This window comes from Podarcis filfolensis (assembly GCF_964270895.1).
Source record: "Podarcis filfolensis genome assembly, chromosome: 1".
Classification (NCBI taxonomy): domain Eukaryota; kingdom Metazoa; phylum Chordata; class Lepidosauria; order Squamata; family Lacertidae; genus Podarcis; species Podarcis filfolensis.
In genome coordinates, this window is record NC_139604.1 from 19,195,307 (window position 1) to 19,222,235 (window position 26,929).

A 26,929-nucleotide genomic window follows, 5' to 3' on the forward strand; every position below is an offset into this window, starting at 1 on the left:
AGAGTTCTTCTTCTACTAGATGATGATGATGATGATGATGATGATGATGATAATAATAATAATTTTTTTATTTATGCCCCTCCCTTCCTGGTTCAAAAACCGGGCTCAGGGCAGCTAACAACCAATTTAAAACACTTAATTATAAAAGCAGCATATAATACAGTATAAAAACATGAATAACAATAAAATTCAAAAATCAAAAATCAATTTAGGGGAAATAAGCATTAGATAATCCCCAGGGCTAGCTGGCTAAATTGGTCCTACTTGGGCCAGCAAGGAGGCCAGGAGAGAATTAGCTGTGGGGTCTCAGAGCAGGTGATCTTCATAAAAGGGGAAGGTGAGGGAAGAGAAGGGAAATAAAAGATCAGGCTGAATTCAAATTAAAGGCCAGGCGGAATAGCTCTGTCTTATAGGCCCGATGGAAGGAGGTTAAATCCTGAAGGGCCCTAGTCTCATGGGACAGAGCATTCCACCAGGTCAGAGCCATCACTGAAAAGGCCCTGGCACTGGTAGAGGATAGTCTGACTTCCTTAGGGCCCGGGACCTCTAAACTATGGTTATTCATGGACCTTAAGGTCCTCTGTGGGGCAGGCCAGGAGAGGCGGTCCCGTAGATGGGCTACCCTCCCAAGTTGACAAGCCCCCCCCCAGCATGTGAAGAAACCGCCTTCTTGACCATTGGACCCACTGTTAGTCTTGTCCACTCATCCGCCAGAGCCTGTCTTCATGTGCAGGGCAAGTCCCTAACTCAGTGAGGGTTAGAGACCCATTAGCTACCCTCACCTGGTTTAGCCAGCCAGTGGAAGCCATTCCAGGGTGTGGCTGCTGTCGCATGCAGGCAGCTTCTAGGACAGCGGTTCTCAACCTGTGGGTCCCCAGATGTTGTTGGACTACAACTCCCATCATCCCTGAGCTCTGGCCTTGCTAGCTAGGGGTGATGGGAGTTGTAGTTCCACAACATCTGGGGACCCACAGGTTGAGAAAGGCTGTTCTAGGAGCCACAGGTGTTAGCTGAATGCAGGGTTGGGGACCAAAGATGCAAAACTACCCCAGAAGGTGTATGATGTGTCCCCCCCCCAGTGGTACTACCCCTCCTCTAACACCCCATATAGCCTGGTTAAGTTGAAAACAGGGTGGCCCACTTCCTCCCAGCACAAAACCACCATTGAATACACCCCATTGGTTTCACACACTGATTTGTCTCTGCTTTCCCCAATGAATCCTGGGGGTTATAGGTCAAGGTGCTGAAAATTCCATTTTTGGGGTCCCCCACCTTCCCCTTTGAAAACTACCATTCCCAAGGAAAGGGAAGGGCCTTTAAGTCTAGTTTAAGTCTGATGCAGACATGACTGCTGAATGCCTGTTTACTCTTATATACCGTACTTGTCACTTTTGGTTGTGATCAATACAGGCTATTAAGCCCAAGAGAGCCATTTTAAAATTGAATACAGATTCTTAGGCGATCTACAGCAAATTACAGAAAAGGAAATTTTTGCACATGGGCGAGAACTACAGAGATCAATATTCAGTTAGTGAACAATTCTGTAAATGGTTGCCAAATTACTCCGAACTTCTCTGAGTTATCCCTCTTATAGTACATAATTTGTTCTTTGTTGGATGACTCTATAAGGTCTTCAGTTCCCAAATACAGGTGGAGATTAGGCTCCCCAGACATCCTTTTTATTGCACATTTACCATGATTTGTGCTCACGATGCTGTTACTTGTGATTCCACTTCCAATACAAGCATTTTGAGGTGGCCAACCTTCTCCATTTCCAGTCAGTGGATATCATGCTGAAATCCCATAACTTTCCTGCTTTTGCTGTGTTAAAGTGTCTCAGCGCAGCAATAACGTGGTTGCGTTGGAGGAGTACAGGCGATTTATGCAGTGGTCATGTTCCAGGCCCCTGTGTGCATAAGTGAAGTTGTGTAAAGTGGGGAACACCCTTTAAATGCCCTTTCCACCACTCTCTCTTCAATCCATACCCAAAATGCCGTATGTAAAAAATATCCACAACTGACATTGAAGCTCTGGGGCTGGCAGGAGGCTGGGGGGTAAGTGGAAAAGCAACTCTTGCTGCTGCTGCTGCACTTGAAATCAAAATTGAAATACTTTATTGTCACTTGTACAACTTGTTTTTTTTTTAAAAAAGATATTTATTAAAGTTTTACAAAAAGAGGTTACAAAGTAAAAAAGAAGAAAAAAGAAAAACAAAAAAGTACAAAAATACAAAGAAAAAATACAAAATACAAAAAAAATAGAAAACAGTTAAAAACAAATCAATCTTTTCATATCTTATATTTCATTTACTTGTTTCCCTGACCTCCTCACGCCTCCCTTTTTTGTATTCCAGTTCAATTAGTTAATTCAGCAAATCCTTTCCCTCTTTGTTTTTATCTTAATCCTTTACCTTAATGTATTGTAACTTTACCTTCTTGCCTAATAACAATCCATTTTTACATACTCTTTTATAACATTACTGCCAAAACCACTTAACTTCATTCCGACATCATTCTAACATTCCTTAATTTTACAGTATTTATCTAAGTAGTCTTTAAATTTCTTCCAATCTTCTTCCACCAACTCTTTTCCCTGGTCTCGGATTCTGCCAGTCATTTCCGCCAGTTCCATATAGTCCATGACCTTCATCTGCCATTCTTCCAGAGTGGGTAAATCTTGTGTCTTCCAATACTTTGCAATAAGTATTCTTGCTGCTGTTGTAGCATACATAAAAAAAATTCTGTCCTTCTTTAACACCAATTGGCCGACCATGCCCAGGAGAAAGGCCTCTGGTTTCTTCAGGAAGGTATATTTAAATACCTTTTTCATTTCATTATAAATCATCTCCCAGAAAGCCTTAATCCTTGGGCACGTCCACCAGAGGTGAAAAAATGTACCTTCATTTTCTTTACATTTCCAACATTTATTATCAGGCAAATGATAGATTTTTGCAAGCTTGACTGGTGTCATGTACCACCTGTATATAATTTTCATAATATTCTCTCTTAAGGCATTACATGCCATAAATTTCATACCTGTGGTCCACAACTGTTCCCAGGCAGCAAACATAATGTTATGTCCAACATCTTGTGCCCATTTTATCATAGCAGATTTCACCGTTTCATCCTGAGTATTCCATTTCAACAGCAAGTTATACATTCTTGATAATATTTTAGTTTTGGGATCTAACAGTTCTGTTTCCAATTTTGATTTTTCCACCTGGAAGCCAATTTTCTTGTCCAGATTGTAAGCCTCCCTTATTTGATAATAATGAAGCCAATCTCGCACTTTATCTTTTAGTTTCTCAAAACTCTGCAATTTCAATTTATCTCCTCACTTGTACAACTTGTATACAGTGAGATTACACAAGCACCCCCCACTCAGCTCTCTTAGTCTTAATTCCCCTCATTTACTGGCACAACCCACCAAACCCGAAAGTCACTTGCCCTGTTGTTATCTTTTCATTCAGCAGCCTAACAGCCCACACATAGAAGCTGTTTTTTACCCTGTTGGTGAGACTAATCATGCTTCTGTATCTTCTGTCCGAGGGCAGGAGATCAAGGAAGTGCTGGCCAGGGTGTGAATCATCCCTGAGAATTTTCCTCACTCTTCTGAGGCAACGTTCTTCCGCTATGTCATCCAGCGGATTCATGGGACAGCCCATAATATCTTGTGCTGTATTCACCACCCTCTGTAGGCACTTCCTATCAGTTGATGTCAAACCAGTGTACCACACCATGATGCAGTATGAAAGGACACTTTCAATAGAAGGAGATCATCAAATGTTGATTGACATCGTTCTTTTGCAATACTCTGAGGAGATGGAGTCTCTCTTGGGCTTTCTTAACCACCTGGGTTGTGTTGATTTTCCAAGTAAAGTCTTCACTGAGATAAACTCCTAGGAATTTAAAGGAAGAGACTCTCCATACCTCGGTGGTACCTCGGGTTAAGAACTTAATTCGTTCTGGAGGTCCGTTCTTAACCTGAAACTGTTCTTAACCTGAAGCACCACTTTAGCTAATGGGCCTCCTGCTGCCACTGTGCCGCCGCCGCGCGATTTCTGTTCTCATCCTGAAGCAAAGTTCTTAACTTGAGGTACTATTTCTGGGTTAGCGGAGTCTGTAACCTGAGGTACCACTGTGCATGGTTGTGCATGAGTCGATTGTACATGAATGGGGGGGGGATGCCTATATTACAGATCAAACTGAAGCGGAATAAATCCATCACTAATGCACTATGATTGTGTCAATAAAAGGTTGCAGTATACATCTGCAATAAGACACCAGTCTGGAGGGACCCATCCAGATTTCCACAGCTTCAATATAATGCAAAAAGGGAGCGGGTGGCGCTGTGGTCTAAACCACTGAGCCTCTTGGACTTGCTGATCGGAAGGTCGGCGGTTCAAATCCTGATGACAGAGTGAGCACCCGTTGCTCTGTCCTAGCTCCTGCCAACCTAGCAGTTCGAAAGCACACCAGTGCAAGTAGATAAACAGACACCTCTGCGGTGGGAAGGTAAATGGCATTTCCTTGCGCTCTGGTTTCTGTCACGGTGTCCTGTTGTGCCAGAAGCGGTTTAGTCATGCTGGCCACATGACCCGGAAAGCTGTCTGTGGACAAACGCCAGCTCCCTCGGCTTGAAAGTGAGATGAGTGCCACAACCTCATAGTCGCCTTTGACTGGACTTAACCATCCAGGGGTCCTTTACCTTTACCTTTATATATATATATATATATATGGTGTACTTTGTGCCAAATGATCTGCCAATCTCAAATGCAATTTGGTTGACATCTGTCCAAATGGCAGAGATGCGCCACCATAGAAGGTGATTGATTCTATTTAAACAGAAGCCTCAATTGATTCTGGGAATGACATCTTGGCTAGGCAATTTCAAAATGCACTGACTTTAGAATTGCCTGACTTGCATAGAGTCACCCATTAGTGGGGGGAATTGTGTAAATCTGTTGACCTTGATTGCTCTCTCTGGCATTGTATTGAAAGGGCAATAAGGATCAGTTTTCAAAAAGGAATGCTGTTGTGCCAATATTTGGAATGCATTTTATCATTGCAGGTGTTTCTGCACAGCTTACCAGCACGAGGCTGAGGAGAAACACATCAGTTGGAACCCCATTTTGGATGGCTCCTGAGGTGAGCTATAGTTTGCTTATCGTGTGTACGCTTACTTCTATTAAAAAGCTGATTTGAACTGTTTTTTTTTAACTGCTAATTTCATTGTCTTGTTATTTGTTGTTTTGGTGTGTGTGTTTTTGACAATCAAGTAGTACATAAGTTATGTACTACTTATGAGCCCGGCTTCGGCTGGGGAGGGCGGGATATAAATAAAAATTATTATTATTATTATTATTATTATTATTATTATTATTATTATTATTATTATATTATTATTATTATTATTAAATACAAAAATAAAAAGCTAGTTTTAAGATTTCAGGGCTTTGAGATACATGTTATCTGAATTCTCAAACCCCCTTTATATATAGGATACTAGCCATCCATCTTTAAGAATAAGCCGAGTAAGAAGATTGGGATTTAGCTGAGGTGACCGAAGTTATGTGCCAAAAACAGGGCAGCAAAGTTTGAACCCACATCTATGGTGAATGGCAGTTTCCCACTGAATCTGCTTTACATCCAACATGATTCTATAGCAGGTCATCAGAGGAATTTGTTAAATGCTACAGTTTCTCTAATCTGGCAACACTCCCTCCAACAGTGAACTCATATAGTGAGTGTCATGAATGTGTCAGTGTCATGGCAATAGAGTCAGATTCCTCCCCCCCCCCTTTTAGGGGAGGAGGTCTGGAATTCAGATTAGGAGAAAAAAAACTGCAGCAGAAGTACCTGGTCCAGAGTGTTCTGTTGCTCCAGTACATCTCTAGCCTTAGGAAGTCACATTGTAGAGCCAGTGTGGTGTAGTGGTTAAGAGCAGTGGACTCGTAATCTGGTGAACTGGGTTTGCTTCCCCGCTCCTCCACATGCAGCTGCTGGGTGACCTTGGGCTAGTCACACTTCTCTGAAGTCTCTCAGCCTCACTCAACTCACAGAGTGTTTGTTGTGGGGGAGGAAGGGAAAGGAGAATGTTAGCTGCTTTGAGACTCCTTAAAAGGTAAAGGGACCCCTGTCCATTAGGTCCAGTCGTGGCCGACTCTGGAGTTGCGGTACTCATCTCGCTTTATTGGCCAAGGGATCCAGCTTCCGGGTCATGTGGCCAGCATGACTAAGCTGCTTCTGGCGAACCAGAGCAGTGCACGGAAACGCCGTTTACCTTCCCGCCGGAGCTGTACCTATTTATCTACTTGCACTTTGACGTGCTTTTGAACTGCTAGGTTGGCAGGAGCAGGGACCGAGCAACGGGAGCTCACCCCGTCACGGGGATTCGAACCGCTGACCTTCTGATTGGCAAGTCCTAGGCGCCAACCGACTCCTTAGAGTAGTGATAAAGCGGGATATCAAATCCAAACTCTTTTTCTTCCTCTGACTCTTAAGACTCAGAGCCTAAGGAGAGCCACCTTTTTACCTCCTCCATTGGGTCAATGGCTGCTAAAGTAGACTTGTCCCCTTTAAATCCAGAGGCTCCTCTCATGCAAGGTAGAGCTAGCTACTGAAATGATGCAGCAACCCCTATTTAAGTCAGTCTGACTGGGTCAGATGACTGCCGCTGAAACAACATTTGAGCATTGCTCTTGCAGAGCCATGCATGGAGCTGTCCAGGGTGCCACTGAAGCCTTGCCTCCATCCTGCTGAGCCTGTCACTCAACACAGAACAAAGTGGGCTATTCTGTAAGAGGAGGATGGTGAGAGATGCACCTGATCCCTTTAAAACATTTAGACCCAGAATAAATGCGACACCAAGGCCTATGCAATGTTCAACACAAGTAGCACCTCATTTTAAACACCACACAAGCAACCTCTGCCTGGTCAGTCATCCTACATGGGCTGCACACTTCTTTGAATTTTCCAGTGCACTTCTCGGCTCAAAAACATGTATTAAAATGAATATTTTGGGTGGCAATGCAATGCATGAATATTTAAGGGGAAATGCATAGGGAATTGATATTTTGGGGAAAACATACAGAAATGAATATGAAATGTGTACTATTGTGAATGTAAAGGTTTTTTTTTGAGTTTGTTAAAAAGAATAAAAAGTTCCAGCAAAATTGGATGGAATCAATATGTTAAGAGGGAAAAGGACCAGAGATGGACTGATCCCCCTGTACTTGTTTAAAACAAGGACCTATTTACATATAACACCGGTCCTGAAAGACCTACATTGGCTCCCAGTACGTTTCCGAGCACAATTCAATGTTGGTGCTGACCTTTATAGCCCTAAATGGCCTCGGCCCAGTATACCGAAGGAGCGTCTCCACCCCATCATTCAGCCCGGACACTGAGATCCGGTTCCCAGGGTCTTCTGGCGATTCCCTCACCTCGAGAAGCGAGGTTACAGGGAACCAGGCAGAGGGCCTTCTCGGTAGTGGCGCCCACCCTGTGGAACGCCCTCCCACCAGAAGTCAAGAAAATAAACAACTACTTGACTTTCCGAAGACATCTGAAGGCAGCCCTGTTTAAGGAAGTTTTTAATGTTTTATGTTTTATCGTGTTTTTAATATTCTGTTGGGAGCTGCCAGTGACTAGGGAAACCCAGCCAGATGGGCAGTGTATATATAATGTATTATTATTATTATTATTATTATTATTATTATTATTATTATTATTAATTTACTTGTTAGCGCTCCGCCGATGTGCACAGGGGTCAAGAATGCCACCCCTGTGTGAAACGCTCATTGCCTGTACACAAGAAGCAATAAATGAGTGAGCAGCAAATATCCGAATGTATTTGAATACAACTTTTTATTTTTAAAGTGCATGGATTAAAAAATAAGGCAGATCTTTCGGGATTTCAAAAATAGCGTTCTTACTGAAAAACAATGTAATCTTCAATGGCATTCTAGAAATGTCCTGTTGAACAAGCCTTCCCAGCTAGAAGCTCCGGCTGCTGCTTTAAAGCAAAACTTCTTATCTAATCAAAACATATTTCTTTTGATGGATCTATTTAAATGATAACTTTCAATATCCATCTTACATTCAAAATGATGCTGCAACTGTAATGTGCTGGGCAGCTTTAATTAGAAGGCTTTAAATACCTTTCAACGAAGAAAGCAAATGCCTAGCAAAAGTGGCAGGATTCTACGTACAGTAATTGAGAACAGCAAGCTCGGTTTTATAATTCATTGGAAATAAACATCACGCCCACTGCATACAAACAGTCCAAAAAGGGGCCTTGCTTGCCTTTTCCCTATTTTCCCCTCCAGCATCTCCTATTTGCTGTTCAGTGGCCCGCATCACAGGGCTCAAGGTCAGTCCCGGCTTAATAGCTTGAGGTTTCTTTACTTCCTATTTAGCTAACATTAGCTTCCCTGATCCGGACGGACGTTTTGTTCTCTGCCCAAGTACCATTTAAATAAGAGGGTGAGTTTATGTCGGCCAAATTCTAGGGAAAAGACAAATAAAGCACAAAATCCATTTGATTTTTTGATGCCTCAAAGGCATCTGAAAGTCATTGTGCACATGCAGATTGTTTGAATGGGGGAAAGGAAAAGCAGGATCTTAACAATGAGATGAACAGTTTCTCTGCACTAAGGAAAGATTGTATACATGTCCCATTTATAACACAGAAGGCAAATTTAATGCTCATTAGGCAGTGTCTCGCTGTAACTATAATTTTGCGGATTCACTCCTCTCCCAGTTTGCTGGTACTTTTGCAGAACGGAGTCACGTTTGGTTTGGGAAGGGGTTGCCATTGCTTCAGATAAACCGTTGTTTGTATAAGAGCCCCTGAGAGAAAGGGGAGATGACTCACATACCCTCCAACATTTCTCTGATGAAAATAGGGACATCCCATTCCACAATGATAATTTTACTATTTATACCCCACACATCTTATTGGGTTGCCCCAGACCTCTGGGCAGCTTCCAACATATATGAAAACATAATAAAACATCAAACATAAAAAACCCTTCCCTATACAGGACTGCCTTCAGACGGCTTGGGGGTTGGATAAATCCATACCCCCCAACTTTTCTCCAATGAAAATAGGGCCATCCTAAGGAAAAGAGAGTGGCGCTGTGGGTGTAGCCACAGTGCCTAGGGCTTGCCGATCAGAAGGTCGGCAGATTGAATCCCTGCAACGGAGTGATTTCCCGTTGCTCGGTCCCTGCTCCTGCCAACCTAGCAGTTTGAAAGCACGTCAAAGTGCAAGTAGATAAATAGGTACCGCTCCGGCGGGGAGGTAAACTGCATTTCCGTTCACTGCTCTGGTTCAGCAGAAGCAGCTTAGTCATGCTGGCCACATGACCCGGAAGCTGTACGGCAACTCCCTCGGCCAATAAAGCGAGATGCGTGCCACAACCCCAGAGTCAGCCACGACTGGACCTAACGGTCAGGGGTCCCTTTACCTTTACCTTTACGGAAAAGCAGGACATTCTGGGATAAAATCAGAAACCAGGACAGCTTCTCTAAATAAGGAACAGCCCTGGAAAATGGGGACACTTGGAGGGTCTGAACTCATTCTTCTTTCTTCTTTGGCGATCACTCATAGCCGAGTATGATTGTCTTCCATAAACACAGTTTTATCAATGAATCCGTAAGTGACTGTGGAGGCCAATTCTAGATCCACACGTCCTTCATCAGTGGGGACGTTGGTTTCCGGGTGGGAGTTGATCACGGTGTGGATTTGCCAAGCATGCCTTTCTCTTAGCACGTTTCTCCCTTGCGTTCTGAGTTCAAGTGTCTTCAAAGTCCATGACACCTTTGGTAAAGGCTGTTCTCCAACTGGAGCGCTCGCAGGCCAGTGTTTCCCAGTTGTTGGTGTTTATACTACATTTTTTTTTAGATTTGCCTTGAGACAGTCTTTAAACCTTTTTTGTTGACCACCAGCATTACGCTTTCCATTTTTAAGTTGGGAATAGAGTAGTTGCTTTGGAAGACGATCATCAGGCATCCGCACAACATGACCAGTCCAATGAAGTTGATGTTGAAGAATCATTGCTTCAACACTGGCGATCTTTGCTTCTTCCAGTACACAGATATTAGTTCACCTGTCTTCCCAAGTGTGAAGATATTTAGGATGAACTCATAAGCAGATGCTGAGGCAGGGATTTGCCCTTGCCTTTCTAATCAAGCACAGCTTCTCTCCAAATGCTGTTTACAGAGTAAATAGCAGGTAATGAGGTATTGTGATCCCTCAAAAGATTAAGAGCCATTCTTGTTGTGTGCTAAATAGAATCTAAACAAACTAACCAAAGGAGGGAAGAATGCTGTATATGTAGAAGGGTGCTTGCACCAGCAATGTGTGCAGCGTTTGGGGGTGGGAATCAATGGCTCAGTCCCTCTTCCCCCTTCTCCCTAGGAGTGTTCACGTCTTGCATTCAATGAGCGCACAATCTGAGTACGCAAACAATCAAGTTGTACACTTGCGCAGGTATTCACATGCAGCGTTGAACAGCTTCGGCTGGTGGCCCAGCTACGCCTCTATCTGGACAGCAATAGCCTAACTACTGTTGTCTATCGTCTAGTAGCCTCAAGGTTAGATTACTGCAATGGGTTATACGTAGGGCTGCCTCTGAAGACGGTTAGAAACTTCAGCTAGTGCAAAATTCAGTGGCCAGGTTGCTCACTGGGGCAAAATGGTTTGAGCATATTACACTGATCCTGGTCCGGCTGCACTGGCTACCAATTAGTTTCCGGGCCCAATTCAAAGTGCTGGTTTTGACCTATAAAGCCTTAAATGGCTCAGGACTGCAATACCTCAAGGACTGCATCTTCCCATATGAACCTACCCGGACCCTGAGATCACCTTCTGAGGCCCTTCTTCGTGTGCCTCCTCTTCGAGAGGTCTGGAGGGTGGCAACACGAGAACGGGGCCTTCTCTGCAATGGCTCCCCATCTGTGGAATGCTCTCCCCAGGGAAGTTTGCCTGGCGCCTTCACTATACACCTTTAGGCGCCAGGCAAAAATGTTCCTTTTCAACCAGGCCTTTGCCTGACTTGATCTACATCGTATACCCTTTTTAAAAATGCTGGCTCTTTTGGGTTTGTTTATTTTTTAATTGGGTTGTTGGTTTTGTTTTGATTTTATGTATTTGATATTTTATGTGAACCGCTCTGAGACCTTCAGGTATAGGGCGGTATAGAAAATAATTAAATAAATAAACAAATGTGTGCCGTCTGTGTGCCTGTGTACACAATAGCCGAGTTTTAAAAAATCAACTAATGTACACTGTTTCGCAAAATACTTATGCATGGGGAGAGGCAGCTTGTACCTGTGTTCAAAGTCTGAGGTGGGGACATTGTCTAATTCTGATCTTCATAGCTCACTTTTTGGTGTGAATTGCTTGAAGCGGATAGCTCTGGAGAGCTCCGTTGGTTAGAGCAGGGGTCAGCAAACTTTTTCAGCAGGGCGCTGGTCCTCTGTCCCTCAGACCTTGTCGGGGGCCGGACTGTATTTTGAAAAAAAATAATAATGAATGAATTCCTATGCCCCACAAATAACCCAGAGGTGCATTTTAAATAAAAGCACACATTCTACTCATGTAAAAACACCAGGCAGGCCCCACAAATAACCCAGAGATGCATTTTAAATCAAAGGACACATTCTACTCCTGTAAAAACACGCTGATTCCCGGACCGTCCGCGGGCTGGATTTAGAAGGCAATTGGGCCAGATCCGGCCCCCGGGCCTTAGTTTGCCTACCCATGGGTTAGAGCGTGGTGCTGATAACCCCAAGGTTGCAGGCTTTTAGACTAAATGATCCACAGGGTTCCTTCCAATTCGACATGATTCTACTTCATTAACAAAGTACTATGGATCCTTTGATTAACTATAGATAAAACTGTTTGGTTTCTTTTCAGGACTGGGGATGCGTTTTAATGATTGGACAGCCTCCATAGATACTGTTTTGCTGCCTTATAACCGAGCCGATGGCTATTTTTATATATATATTTCAAAATGGGAGGGCTTAAAATGAAAGGCAATTGATTTTGCTATGCCTAGCAAAATTGGCTGTGACTTCCTTCTGAGTTACTGCCTCTAAGGAGTTCATTTACATGATTTCAGTGAAGTGACAATATTGGGAACAGATGTTTTTGGAAAGAGGATGAAGAAATTTCAAAAGCTTGAAATGTGTCAAGCTTCCTGCCATAGTGTTGCCCCTCGCATTTTGACAGTCTCTGTTAATGGTAAATGCCAGGATATGACGGGTTTTTATTCAGGATGTAAATGCTGAGTCATCATTCTGGGAGGACGCCTCACAATCAAATAAATTATATATATTTAAAAATCAAAGCTATATCTGTCATTTCCTCCTTTAAATTTTGCCCAGGCATAACTCATAATGGCAAACATTAACCACTTTGTGTGCAGTTTTACTTCACCATATCTTCTTCAGCCTGTTCTCTAATGCTTTTGAGTTATTCTCTCTATGCAACTCATTGCTCTCTCTAAACAGTTCCTAAATTTCCATAGCATATGGCAGTGGATGAAAATTTGGGGAACCTAGGAAGAAGAAAGATATACGAAATAGGACTTCTCATATTTATTACATGGGTTCTGTGGCACACTGGAAGAAAATTCCAGAATCTGTATTTTCACAATTCTATATTCGGCCAAGCAAAATGTTATAAAAAAGTGTGCAATGTGTTTGAGTTCTCCATAATTCTCCATCAGGTTAGAAGGGAAAGAAAATGGAGGTGGCTGTAAGGGGAAGCGGGTTGTTAGAATTTCTGATCTATGATTGCAGTCATGGGATTGTTGTCTTTCACGACTGTATATGTTTTGACTCCACAGAGTGGGAAGTGACGGAGACAGGATGTTTGTGTTACTGTGTTCCGTGAAGTGTGACTATTGTCCTTTGTCCTTTCTCTTTGCTGTCTGATGCTAGAGAGAGAGGGAGCCATGTTGCAGTGCTCCGTGTGTGTTTATATGTAAATAAAGCAGATTAGCCAAAGTGCTGAGTTGCTGAGGTCTGTCACGCGAGTTGCGAAGACTCTGCGGATCCCTAAGTGTGCCAATGTCGGTTGGCATCATTTGCTGTGATGTTCAGGCAGAAGAAAGCTTTTGAAGCTCCCGAACGATCTACCAGGACTAAGGGAACATGCCAGTCAGGCATGTGTCTCTACCAGGGTCCTACTCATGTATAGGCTGAACTGCTGACAGGATTCATGAGGAGAGTCTGCTTTTAATCATGATTTTAGGAGGGGTTGTGGGAACCAGTAGCAGACATATCATGCTGCCTGGGGCTGATGGCTGGGTGCTTTACAGATTCTTAGGTGCCCTTAGAACTGCTGGGATGGAAGGAGAAGCATATGGTTTAGTACAGGTGAGTTTCTCTATTTCTCATCTTTAGTTCAATTCTCTACATTTCTGCATCAGTTTCTGATTTCCTTTTAAAATTCCTCATGAAAATTCCTCAACGTTTTAGTAAAATTTTCTCCTGATTACACACGCAGTTTCCCCTGGGATTCACATCCTTGTAAGCAGTTTCTCCTAATAGAACATATATTTGTACCGTTTTCACTAATGCAGGCTTTTAAATGCACACTTCAGTATATCCGTTTTTGTACACATTGGATGATATTCTACCGAGCTTTACTCCAAGTAGACCCAGTAAAATCATTGGACATGACTATGGTGGAGTCCTTAATTTCCATTTGAGTAGAATTAGAGTAGAGTAGATCCATTAGAATAGAATGATAGTAGATCCATGGATCTACTCTAAGTAAAACTTACGTAGTTGCATACTAAGTCACTTAGCTGAACAACTGCATTGCAAAATTCTGTGTGAATATCAAAGGATGGCTATACTGTATTTCAATCCACATATTTTTTGGGAAAGTGCAAACTAGATGAGTCTGCTTTTAAATGAAACCTGGATCATTTCCCCCCCTCCCCCACCATCCCTGCATACTGTGTCCATTTCTAAAAACATAAAATCTGGCTGTTATTTCCCAGCTCTGTATACTTCCATAGATGAAACATGCCTTATTTTAAGCTTTTTCATGAACTGGAAGAAGAGCTATATCGGGTCAGCAACCTTTTTCAGCCGTGGGCTGGTCCACCCTCTCCCTCAGACCATGTGGTGGGCCAGACTATATTTTGAAGGGGGGGAAAATGAACGAATTCCTATGCCCCACAAATAACCCAGAGATGCATTTTAAATAAAAGCACACATTCTACTCATCTAAAAACACGCTGATTCCTGGACTGTCCACGGACCGGATTGAGAAGGCAATTGTGCCACATCCAGCCCCCGGGCCATAGTTTGCCAAACCTTGAGCTGTATGTTGAGTTACCCTGGAGCAGGCTGTCCTCTTAAGCAAGCCTCATGTTTGTACCTGATTTTTCTGCTTAGAAAAGAGCAGCAATATATTTCCATGCCTATAATCCTTACATTTTCTCGTAGCTCCTGTGTATTTGAATACAGAGCATTTTATGTATATTCAAATAGTTTGTAATGGCTTTAGGGGTTGCTTGTGCATAAGTTACCACCGCTCTGGGCTAGGTTGCTTGGTTAAACCGTTTCTGTCTGGACAGCCATCCACTCCGTGGCTGTTCAGTCGCTAGCAGAATCCGTCAGTGGGCGTTTCTTGAACCTCTTCCAGCAAAGAAGTTCTTTGACGCCAAGTCGCCACCTACTTTCCCTGCGTGGAAGTCTTCTGCGCAGGGTGGGTGTGGGCAGCGGAGGACCTGTGCTCTCCTCGCTGGTCTCCTGCGAAGAGTCCTGGAGCCTCCTCTCTGCTTCCCCCATCGCCCCCCCTCTATCCCTGGTGTTGCGCTGATTTTCTTCCCCAGCCGGAGACCTGCCTCTCTCCCTGCTTGGCCCCTCTCCAGCATCGCTGTGGAGCCTCGCCTCCTCCTCTAGTTCCGATGGCAGTTCCCTGACATAGTTGTATGGCAAATGGAAAGCAAGAGAGTGATTGGATTGAGAGGCAAATGAGGCTGATTTATTTTAGCTCAGATACACCCGCCATTTAAACGCCATTCATTCCTATTGCCAGTCTGCTGACTGAAAGAGCATTGCTCCAGCTCTTAAAATATAAAATGTGATGTAAACTACTCTGTCTTAAATCAGTCAGTCCCCCACTACCATCATTCAACACACACACACACACATACTTGCTGTCATGATCCATGCAAGTTAGAAATCTGAAAATAGTCTCCCTAGCACAGAATCCATATAAGAAGAAGAAGAAGAGGAGTTTGGATTTGATATCCCACTTTATCACTACCCGAAGGAGTCTCAAAGCGGCTAACATTCTCCTTTCCCTTCCTCCCCCACAACAAACACTCTGTGAGGTGAGTGGGGCTGAGAGACTTCAGAGAAGTGTGACTAGCCCAAGGTCACCCAGCAGCTGCATGTGGAGGAGCGGGGAAGCGAACCCGGTTCACCAGATTACAAGACTACCGCTCTTAACCACTACACCACACTGGCTCTCTATAGAATATACAAAACCGAGTTGCATGCATGTATAATATGTATAGCATCTTGCCTTGGTGCTGTAAATTAAATTAAACCGTGTCGTAACATTACAAAAATCAGACAGTGAATTTTGTTTGCTTGGCCGGCTCTTTTGCTCTCCTTGGAGCAAGGGTAACTAGATTGTGCCATATTCAGGGTTTTGAATGTGTGTACACTGATCCATTTTTCAGCATAATGCCGGCATACCTCATAAGCTGCTTAGCTAGTAACATCACCAGCTTTTCCCCCAGGAGGCTCAGACCTTTTAAACTCCAGCTTCTTCCCAGCTTGGTGGGTCAGCAGTGCTAATTGTCCAGTTCAGGTCTCCAGCTAGTCTCACGCCACAGCCATAATCACGCCGTGTTATACATTGTATGCCTGCGGCTATGTTTTTTTGAATGCATGTGTTGTGTATTCTGAGGAGAGAGAAGGAGGGGGAGGCGGGTGGATAGTTTTGCGGTGTAGAATCCAGGCATACTTTTTAAAGGAGTTGCTGAGCAATCCTGTATTCTCTGTGCTTCCTTGTTGTTTTTTGAATCATACAAAACATATAGACCCTCTTGAACCATGTGTCTACATTTGGCCGGTTTCTCATAGTTTTGTGTCAATTTAAATGCTAATTTTCTATGACAGTCAGTCATCAGTCTATGAAAGCCAGACATATCGTTGGAATAGGAGTAGAGTAACATATGCGGGTGGCGCTGTAGTCTAAACCACTGAGCCTCTTGGGCTTGCCGATCAGAAGGTCGGTAGTTTGAATCCCCGTGATGGGGTGAGTTCGGGTTGCTCTGTCCCAGCTTCTGCCAAAAAGCATGCCAGTGCAAGTAGATAAATAGGTACTGCTGCGGCGGGAAGGTAAACGGCGTTTCCATGCACTCTGGTTTCCGTCACGGTGTTCTGTTGCACCAGAAGCAGTTTAGTCATGCTGACCACATGACCCAGAAAGCTGTCTGTGGACAAATGCTGGCTCCCTCGGCCTGAAAGCAAGATGAGCGCCGCAACCCCATAGTCGCCTTTGACTGGACTTAACCGTCCAGGGGTCCTTTACCTTTTTTTTTTATAGAGGAACATAGTGGCTGGGGCGACCCTGTCAGATGAGTGGCACATAAATATATCATCATCATAATCATCATTATCCTTATAGCTTTCCAAATAAACATATAGAATTTTTGTGGATTTGGGTTCTCTCTCTCTCTCTCTCTCTCTCTCTCTCTCTCTCTCTCTCTCTCATGTGGTATCTAAAGTGCGGGGTGGGTAGGGAGATAACCTGTGTCCAAGCTGGTAGGATTCCCATGGATTTTGGGCATGAAACTGGTTCTATCAGTGATGGGGACCCAGATGTTGTTACAACTACGATCCCATCTTCCACTGACCACTGGGAAAGATGGGTCTTGAGCTGACAGATGTTGGAGTTCAACAACAACTTAGCCACATGCTCACCATCCCTAGTCATGTTGGTCTCTGCTTTTCTTTCATTTCCCTTGAAAGGACCCTGAAGCCCTATGGCACTTATGGCTTCTACCTAGCCACAATTTGCAGCCACCAAAAACTTAACTTGAAAACTTAACTTAAAAACAGAGACATCACCTTGCCGACAAAGGTCCGTATAGTTAAAGCTATGGTTTTCCCAGTAGTGATGTATGGAAGTGAGAACTGGACCATAAAGAAGGCTAATTGCTGAAGAATTGATGCTTTTGAATTATGGTGTTGGAGGAGACTCTTGAGAGTCCCATGGACTGCAAGAAGATCAAACCTATCCATTCTGAAGGAAATTAGGCCTGAGTGCTCACTGGAAGGACAGATCGTGAAGCTGAGGCTCCAATACTTTGGCCACCTCATGAGAAGAGAAGAGTCCCTGGAAAAGACCCTGACGTTGGGAAAGATGGAGGGCACAAGGAGAAGGGGACGACAGAGGACGAGATGGTTGGATAGTGTTCTCGAAGCTACCAGCATGAGTTTGACCAAACTGCGGGAGGCAATGGAAGACAGGAGTGCCTGGCATGCCCTGGTCCATGGGGTCACGAAGAGTCGGACACGAATAAACGACTAAACAAACAAAAAACAAAAACTTAACCTCTGGTGTTAATACTTGGGGAGAAGTTCATTCTGTATGTATCTTCCCAAAGACGGTTGGACCATGGTTTCATCATGGCGGCACCTTCTCCTCCAGCTTTCTCTAACCTGGTTCCCTCCAGATGTGGCAGGACTACCTCCAGTGATCAGGGATGATGGGAGCTGTAACCCTGGGGGTAACAAGCTTGGGGAAGGCTGATCTATGCTATGGAATAGGTTTTCTAGCTTGGTTTCTTTGGCGCTTAATTTGCTGAGCTGTCCACTGAGATCTCTTTCTCTGGTCAGTCTTTACAGGAGAGAGACTGCTGGAACGATCAGGGACAAACTATTCCACCTGCTTTGTTCCACCCCCTCTGCCTTTAAAAGGAGGAGCTGCTTTTTAAGTACTTATTCTTGCTCTCTGTTAATATTTTTGTGGGGAATAAACCGTTGCCTTTTTGTCAGGAAAATGTGAATATTAATAATTTGAAATGCTGAGATTTGATCCACATGTAAGCTGCATTGGGTTTCCATGATGGTGGGATGTAAATGTGGAAGAATAAATGAGTAAAATGCAATAATTCCTGTAGGAAGACTACATTTCCCCTTTAGATGTCCATGCTTTCTCTCTCTCTCTGCAAATGTATGCACTAAAGGGGATAAAAAGCAGCATTGTTTTCAAAAGGAAATGTTGCCAGAGGATTTCAAAGACTGTAATTATTTTGGAATAATTAGCATCCGATGGCAAGAATTAATTTTTTTGTGTGCATTCTGTGGCCACCGTTAAAAATTAAGAACACTTGCATCCTGAATTTATGCAGAAAAATTGAATGTGTCTGTCAATGGTAGACTTGAATTGGAATTGGTAACTAAAGTTACATTCACACTGTATACTTAAAGCAGAGTCCACCCCCCCCCAAAAAAAAGAATTCTGGAAACTGTAGTTTTGTGCTCATAAATCTACAGATCCCAGGATTCTTTGCAGGGAAGCAATGTGTTTTAAATGTGTGGTGTGGATGTAGCCTAAATAGAGTGCATTTGTATGCCCTGCTTGGACAATGGGGCAGTTGTTAACTCTGATGGTGTTTTCCTTTGTATTTGATAGGTCATTGCTTGTGAACAGCAGTATGACTACTCCTATGATGCTCGCTGCGACGTTTGGTCTCTTGGGATCACAGCCATTGAACTGGGTGACGGGGATCCGCCTTTATTCGACATGCATCCTGTGAAAACACTTTTCAAGATCCCAAGGTATGGCACTAGGTGGCTCTCTTAGCTTGCTAGATTGCCATTCCTCACACAGACAGCAGCATTTCAACAGGGAAATGCAACTGTGAAATTTGGTACATCATTGCATCATAAGTTAACCCTGATTGAGAAATGCTACTATTAAGACCTTTAAAGCCCTAAACGGCCTTGGCCCAGTATACCTGAAGGAGCGTCTCCACCCCCATCGTTCTGCCCAGACACTGAGGTCCAGTTCCAAGGGCCTTCTGACGGTTCCCTCACTGCGAGAAGTGAGGTTACAGGGAACCAGGCAGAGGGCCTTCTCGGTAGTGTTGCCCGCCCTGTGGAACCCTCCCATCCGATATCAAGCAAATAAACAACTATCTGACTTTGAGAAGACATCTCAAGGCAGCCCTGTTTAGGAAAGCTTTTAAGGTTTGATGAATTATTGTATTTTAATATTTTGCTGGAAGCCGCCCAGAGTAGCTGGGGAAACCCATCCAGATGGGTGGGGTATAAATAATAAATTGTTGTTGTTGTTGTTAGATTCTTGCTTGCCCTGATCTACATGCAAGTAGTGCATTCTCCCAGAATAAGAACATATAATATTTCCATAGGGTTGTTTTTTGAAATAAAGCTTTCTCTCTATTTCTCTATGTAATAAAAATGTAAGGTTGTCATCACACCACTGAAGGATTTGTAGTGCCAGATCACAATCCTGGATTTGCAGGGCAGGGGAGCAAAAGTGAAGGCAGGGTATACAACAGCAGTGGCCTGTAATATGGGAGCAAGAAGGGAGGGACACTGAGCGGGGGAAAGTGGTGATTTCAAACAACAGCGGGTTTCAATAAAGCAGGGATGGAGGAAACTGAGAGGGAAATGGTGCTTTGGGCAGATGTTTGAGTACAGGGAGTTGGGAGTAGTTGTGTTTCAGTGTCTCTCCCTTCTTACAGCACTTAAACTTTTCCCCCTTCCATTTCTCAGCAGCCTCTTGTGAGAAAGGTAAAGAACACCGAGTCCTCAAATATTCCATGGTATCTTCCTACAATCATGCATTTCACTCCTGGTACCAAGTGTTGTTTTCAATATGAAGTTCCAGATTCAGTGTGGCAATTTAGAATGGATACTTGATTAACCAGTAAGGTAAAGGTAAAGAGACCCCTGACCATTAGGTCCAGTCGAGGACGACTCTGGGATTGCAGTGCTCATCTCGCTTTATTGGCTGAGGGAGCCGGCGTACAGCTTCCGGGTCATGTGGCCAGCATGACTAAGCCGCTTCTGGCGAACCAGAGCAGCGCACGGAAACGCCGTTTACCTTCCTGCCGTAGCGGTACCTATTTATCTACTTGCACTTCGACGTGCTTTCAAACTGCTAGGTTGGCAGGAGCTGGGACTGAGCAACGGGAGCTCACCCCGTCGCGGGGATTCGAACCGCCGACCTTCTGATCGGCAAGCCCTAGGCTCTGTGGTTTAACCCACAGTGCCCCCCAGATATGTACAGCATTGATGGGCTGAGCTGAACCTTCTCTGACTGAACAGGGTATCTGACAGACTGGCTCTTAGCATCCCATTCATCTTAAAGAGACAGTAGTGTATAACATCCTGGAGTGTTTGCGCAAAAGGAGCTGCGGGGAGAGGAGACATGGAAGTGGCTTTAGAAACAGGAATGGGACAATCAAGCTTAGTAGTTGCAAGGGGAAGCCCTAGGAGGTCAATGTGGGGGGAATGGCAGTAGGATTGGTGAGCAGAGTGAACAGGCGCACAGCCCCTAGTAACGAATACATAGCATACCGTAGAATGTTTAAGATGAGCTCATACTGGATATACCATTTGTTTCCAAAGAAGTAAAGGCTGTTACCGAAAATATATAGCACATTACAAGGTTATTTTGATGGGGGAAAGGTCTTGTGTTATTATGCAGCAAAGGCAATTTTGAAACTGTTATGTGTGCTAGATCAGTTGCGCCCCTCTCTTACTGCTTATTTACACATGAAAAATATGAAACGCTTTCTTGCCATTCCTGAATATAAACGAGCATTTGAGTTCGAATGTTGTTAGGTGGTTGTCTTGTTTTCACCTGGTGAAAGGACCATTATAAAGACCATTGAGGAATATGAATGAAAGATGGGGACAGTTGTAACAAAAGCAGGGTGGCATCTCTTAAGCATTTGCCCCAGGTTGGTTGCCAGCTGGTATATGCCAGCTTCTTCCATATTCCATTGTGCAAAGGGAAGGATAGTTACTTGCTACTAGCAATTTGAAAGCTTAGGCAATGAAAATATTTGACCTTTTCTTATCTGTACAATCGCACAATTACCATGGGGCATAAAAAAAAGAAGAATTCTCCTGATTGCTATTTGCATTTCTGATTAGGTCTATTTATATGCAGATGAGGCTCTCCAACGTTCTGCATCGTATTATCTCTGTTGCACAACCCAGACTGCCGTCCCCTCTTCAAAAATTATTCAAACTTAAGCAGCAATTCATCTCTCTCTCTTTTCTCCCCCTCTCTCTTTTGCCCTTTGCACATGTGTAAAACAGGCTGTAGCAATTAAAGCAGTGAGGGAAGCTTCAAATTTCTAAACTAATACCCATAAATTTTTATCAGATAGAGGCTGTAAACAGCTTTAAAGAACAACAGTCATGATGAAGTACTGTAAAATATCAGCAGGTGATAGGAAGAAATATAGAACAGGACATGGGAATGGTTGGCTTTCAGTCTATGATTTATCTCTTTCTTCCCCCAAAACTGCATATAAATCTGCATGACGAAATAATATATTCTGGTATTATTTCCATAGGACAAAATACTGAATTTATTAAGTAAGCTCCTAACCATCCTATTTTTTTATTCTTCACCAAATCTTTGTAATGTCTGAAGCTCAATCCTAGCTAGGAATAAATACTGCTTATAGGATGTTAAGTGATGATAGGGATGCGGGTGGTGCTGTGGTCTAAACCACTGAGCCTCTTGGACTTGCCAGTCAGAAGGTCGGTGGTTAGAATCCCCGCGACGGGGTGAGCTCCCGTTGCTCTGTCCCAGCTCCTGCCAACCTAGCAGTTCGAAAGCATGCCAGTGCAAGTAGATAAATAGGTACCGCTGCAGCGGGAAGGTAAACGGCGTTTCCGTGCACTCTGGTTTCCATCACGGTGTCCTGTTGCACCAGAAGTGGTTTAGTCATGCTGGCCACATGACTTGGAAAGCTGTTTGTGGACAAACGCTGGCTCCCTTGGCCTGAAAGTGAGATGAGCACCGCAACCCCATAGTTGCCTTTGACTGGACTTAACCGTCCAGGGGTCCTTTACCTTTACCTTTACCTTAAGTGATGAAGGGCCATTTAGAAACGGAATAAATAACCATCAGTAGCATCATAATAAAGAGCATCCATGAAAAGACATGATAACTCCAGGACGTGGCTCAGGCATGTTGACTAGGCATTAATTGTCAAAGGACCACATTTCCACAATGTTCTTTGGAGAGACTTATGGCTAAAATTAAAAACGCTAAATACAAACATTATGTTTTCCCCTGGGTTCTCCAAAGATCGCTGACTTCAAGGTAGGCTCCTCTAGTAGCCAGAGGCATCGCAGCTTCCAGAACAGATGCCTCTACCCTGAGAAAAATTACTGTGTCTCACTTGTCTAGCCAGATATCCCCCAATCTCTGCATAGTATTACCAGGCTGGTTCTGTAAGAAGGGCAGGCAAAGAGTTGGGGAATGAAGCAACAACATCAGTGCCTTCACCTGCTGCCCCCAGTGGATTATTAGGAAATTGCAGGTGAAGGTATTGGCAGTTGCCTAGCAACCTTCAGATGCCATATTTTCATCCACCAGTACAATAGTCTATATATGTCTCCAAGTAAAACACGCAGAGCATATTCTTGCTTTGTAGCGCCTTGCCCACCATATCAGGGAAGAGGGAAAGGGTGCCACGATGAGAGAATTTTAATGTAGGCCCCGCTCCCTCACAATATCCTGACTCTGACTTCAGGAATGTTAAGCTGCTCAGAGAATATCTACTGCCCTCAAAGGGATACAACTGGGATATTGAACGGGGGCAGCTTCCTGAAGCTTCCATGGAGCTGGATATCTTGGGGGGCTTCAGGAGGGAAGGAATTTGGTCTCCCTCTGCTGACTAGTCTTTCTGTCCAAATTTCACTGATAGCTCCCACTTGGAACATGCTGGGCCTCCATTCTCCTTTCTTCTTCTTTGGCGATCACTCGTAGCCAAGTAAGATTCCAAACCAGCTGTCGGCTCCATGCCTCCAGATCTTTGGGCTTCAGTTGTTGTAGCATCTGAACACCTCCACACATTTAAACAAAACACCTTCACACTATTTAAACAGAAGTCTTCTGGGATACTTATTTCCAGGACATCAATTTATTTCAAAAACAAATGCCTTGGGAATGGTTTTTTTCTTTGTTTGAAAATACTCACAACATATCCCAACGGTCTTCTTCTTCTTTGGCGGTCACTCGTAGCCGAGTAAGATTGTCTTCCATGAGCACGGTTTTAACAGTAAGTGACTGTGGAGGCCAATTCCGGATCCACACATCCTTCCACAATGGGGACATAGGTTTCCGGGCAGGGGTTGATCATGGTGAGGGTTTGCCAAATGTGCCTTCCTGTTAGCTCGTTTCTCCCTTTCGTCCTGAGTTCGAGTGTCTCCAAGCCCATGACACCTTTGGTAAAGGCTGTTCTCCATTATAGCCTGGCTACGAGAGGGGCCATTATTATTATTATTATTATTATTATTATTATTATTATTATTATTATATAGCATGAGCATAAACATTTCTTTGTGATTTCTGTCCAGGCCTTTTGCTCACAAATTTCTTTGACTGGAGGTAGATCTAGGGTTCAGCTTTGTGTCCCCCTCGATATAACTTCTCCTGTTCCCTTAGAATAGTTCCTTCCCCCCCAACAAAACGCCACCACCTCTTGATTTCTTAAAAGTGCTAATTGTTTTGCTAAAATATATTTACATAGAAATGAGGCTAGAGAAATGAGGCTAGTTCTGAAATCTGCAGCTGAAGAGGCTGCATTAATGACAGTAACATAGTATAGAGTTGGGCATCATTTTGTCTGGAAATAGAGGGAGGCAGCTGAGTTCAGAATCAGGACAGGCAACAATATGAAGTATTGATTTGCTGTACCTGACTCATTTTTGCGAAGCATTCTCTTTTCCTATTATTTTGACTTCATTAATTCTGTACGGTCGTTTTAGCTGACTGGACTGATCTGCCTTCTAATTGAGGGGCTGTAAATGCCAATCACAAGCCAAGGGCCAGAGAACCATGGTTTTCAGCAACCTAGAAATTATTTCACCTCTATTGCCTTATGGTAGTAGCTGTTGCTGATTTATATTTTGCACACTTCTAGCAATTTCTGGAGGATATGATCTTAGCCAGGTGAAAATAGGGACAGTCCTGGGCGTGAGTACTTACTTTAAGGCTGTTCAGGATGAAATCTGGTGTGGTTCAGGGGTAAAGCTTGGTGGGTTTATAGGGAATGAGGGTGGGGGAATGCATGACTCCAAGGTTTGTATAGGCTCCTTCCCATCATGATAAACCACAGGCTTGAGCGTAGGCCTGGATCAATGTTAGTGGGCACAGCATACTTTGGAGCTACGCAGAGTTCTTCGTGACATGACACAGATCTAATGAACAGTTCTGTGTAAATGGAAACTGCATAAACTGCTGCACCTCCAAAAACTGACCCACGACTAATCGTATCAGCAGTATGTTTACATATGTCAGTGAAAAATTCCTTATATTCCTAAATAAGAAAATTGCAATGAGCTCAGTAGGAGAGGGAGAAAGCCTTATCAGTAGACAGAGCATTGGTTTCATACTACAGATAGCTTGTGTCCTGCCCAGTGCTTTGTTTGGGTGAAACACACTGTCAGGCATGGTGCTCCCATTCCAATAATCACCATAATATGTAGAAAATAATAAGGAACTGGAACTGTGTATCCCACAGTAAGCTTTAAAAGGTAAAGGGACCCCTGACCATTAGGTCCAGTCGTGACCGACTCTGGGGTTGTGGCGCGCAACTCGCCTTATTGGCTGAGGGAGCCGGCGTACAGCTTCTGGGTCATGTGGCCAGCATGACTAAGCCACTTCTGGTGAACCAGAGCAGCACACAGAAACGCCGTTTACCTTCCCACCGGAGTGGTACCTATTTATCTATTTGCACTTTGACATGCTTTCGAACTGCTAGGTGGGCAGGAGCAGGGACCGAGCAACGGGAGCTCACCCCGTCGCAGGGATTCAAACCACCGACCTTCTGATCGGCAAGTCCTAGGCTCTGTGGTTTAACCCACAGCGCCACCCACGTCCCTTACGGTAAGCTTTGGGTCATCGCAAATGTTATATTTACACCTTCTAGTATGTGTCCTCGAGAAGATGGCATTGAATCCCATTCCGCCAAAAGAGATGCAAATTGTTCTGCCCCGTTGCATTTGTGTGTAAAAATCACACCAGATGAACAAAAAAAAAATTACATAATTACTCAAACCAGCCATCCATGGGCTCCAGCTTTAGTTACCTTACACATGTGCGGTGTCAACAGCACGCACACAAACCCAGATGTTTCTTTAAAATCTGGACAGCTGAAGGGTTGGGCTTTTCCTGTCAAGATGGAGGTTTTTGCTCTTGTTTGTAGAGGGAAGGTGAGGGGCAGATGGGGCTTGTCCACCTGGGAGGGTAGCCTATCTAGGAGAAGAAAAACTCTGATCCTAAACTTCAGCTGCCTCTTCGGGAGCAGAAAATGCTATGGAGTAAACCCTACACAAATCTAGAGCAGAATCCCTAAAATGGTTGGATGGTGATTTGTATGCCTCCATGTTTTGCTTTCCTTTTCTGTGGATCACATCAGCAAGGCCAAGATGGGGGTCTTGTCGTCCGGGCAGTCCAGGACCTTCATACACATTGCCCAGGATTGCACCTTGGGGAGGTCACTTTGGTGCGGTTAACACAGCGGTTTGACTTCGCCCCTGGAAGTGCACTCATTTGTCTCTTGAGACAGACAGATGCCAGCTATTCAGAACATCATTGGCTGCCCCATGTAAATTGAGGTCCAGCTCAGAGGGCCTTCTGGTGGTTCCCTACCTGTGAGAAGTGAGGTTACGGGGAACCAGGCAGAGGGCCTTCTGGGTAGTGGCGCCCGCCCATCAGATGTCAAGGAAATAAACAACAATCTGACTTCTGGAAGACATCTGAAAGCAGCCCTGTTTAGGGAAGTTTTTAATGTTTGATCTTTTACTGTGTTTTTAATGTTCTGTTGGGAGCTGCCCAGAGTGGCTGGGGAAACCCAGCCAGATGGGCGGGAAATAAATAAATAAATAAATAAATAAATAAATAAATAAATAAAATGGCAGTTGGAGGGAAAGCTGTGGCTGTTCTGTTGCCTGTGCTCCTTTCAGCAACTATGTTGCAGATCCCCCCCCCCATCCATGCCTAGGTCAACCTGATGACCTCTAGATGTTGTGGACTGCAACTTCCACCAGCCCCAGTCAGCCAGCATGCACCAACATCTGGAGAGCCCCAGGTTGGCAAAGGCTGTTCTAATAAATCAAAGATGGCAGTAACACCAAACAGAAGGCAGAGGTCTTAAGCTCAGCTTCAGTTCTGTAGCATCAGTTTCAAGCAGAGTGCAAGGTCTTGATGGTTTTTATGGCAACTATGCATCTTTGTGGCTGTATCGATTTTAAAATGTGATTTGGTGCTCTGAGCAACTAATCCTTTCTTCTGACCAAAGACCAGTTCACTTTTTCCTTCCACTCATTGTCAGAAACAATTAAGTTTTATTCATAACACCAATACATCTAATTATGAAGCTGTTGTACATTAGACGCTCTATGCCTTTTCTACTGCAACATAGTGTTGTTTTTATTCATTCCATCATTTTTGTATACCTCAGTCATTAACCCTTCCCCTAAAAATTTCACAAGCATATCCCAGCTGAAAAATATATTTATCTCCCTGATGTAATGCTTTGCACAAGATAAACACTGAAGAATTTATTAACCCTATTTTTCTTTTAAATGGTCAGTTCAGCATTGGATAATCATTTGCTTATATGTGCAAGCATACACTGAGAGGTGTTTATATGTGC

At 43.9% G+C, this 26,929-nt stretch overlaps 1 protein-coding gene across 2 annotated transcripts in view; it reads left to right on the forward strand.

The window, feature by feature from the left end:
* MYO3B (myosin IIIB) overlaps positions 1 to 26,929 on the forward strand; it is a 299,815-nt gene that overhangs the window by 48,588 nt on the left and 224,298 nt on the right. For both annotated transcript variants that reach the window (XM_083626396.1, XM_083626397.1), the window contains 2 exons: positions 5,071 to 5,147; positions 18,688 to 18,833. In XM_083626396.1, coding sequence (XP_083482522.1) covers positions 5,071 to 5,147; positions 18,688 to 18,833 — 223 coding nt within the window. The remainder of the gene's footprint in view (positions 1 to 5,070; positions 5,148 to 18,687; positions 18,834 to 26,929) is intronic.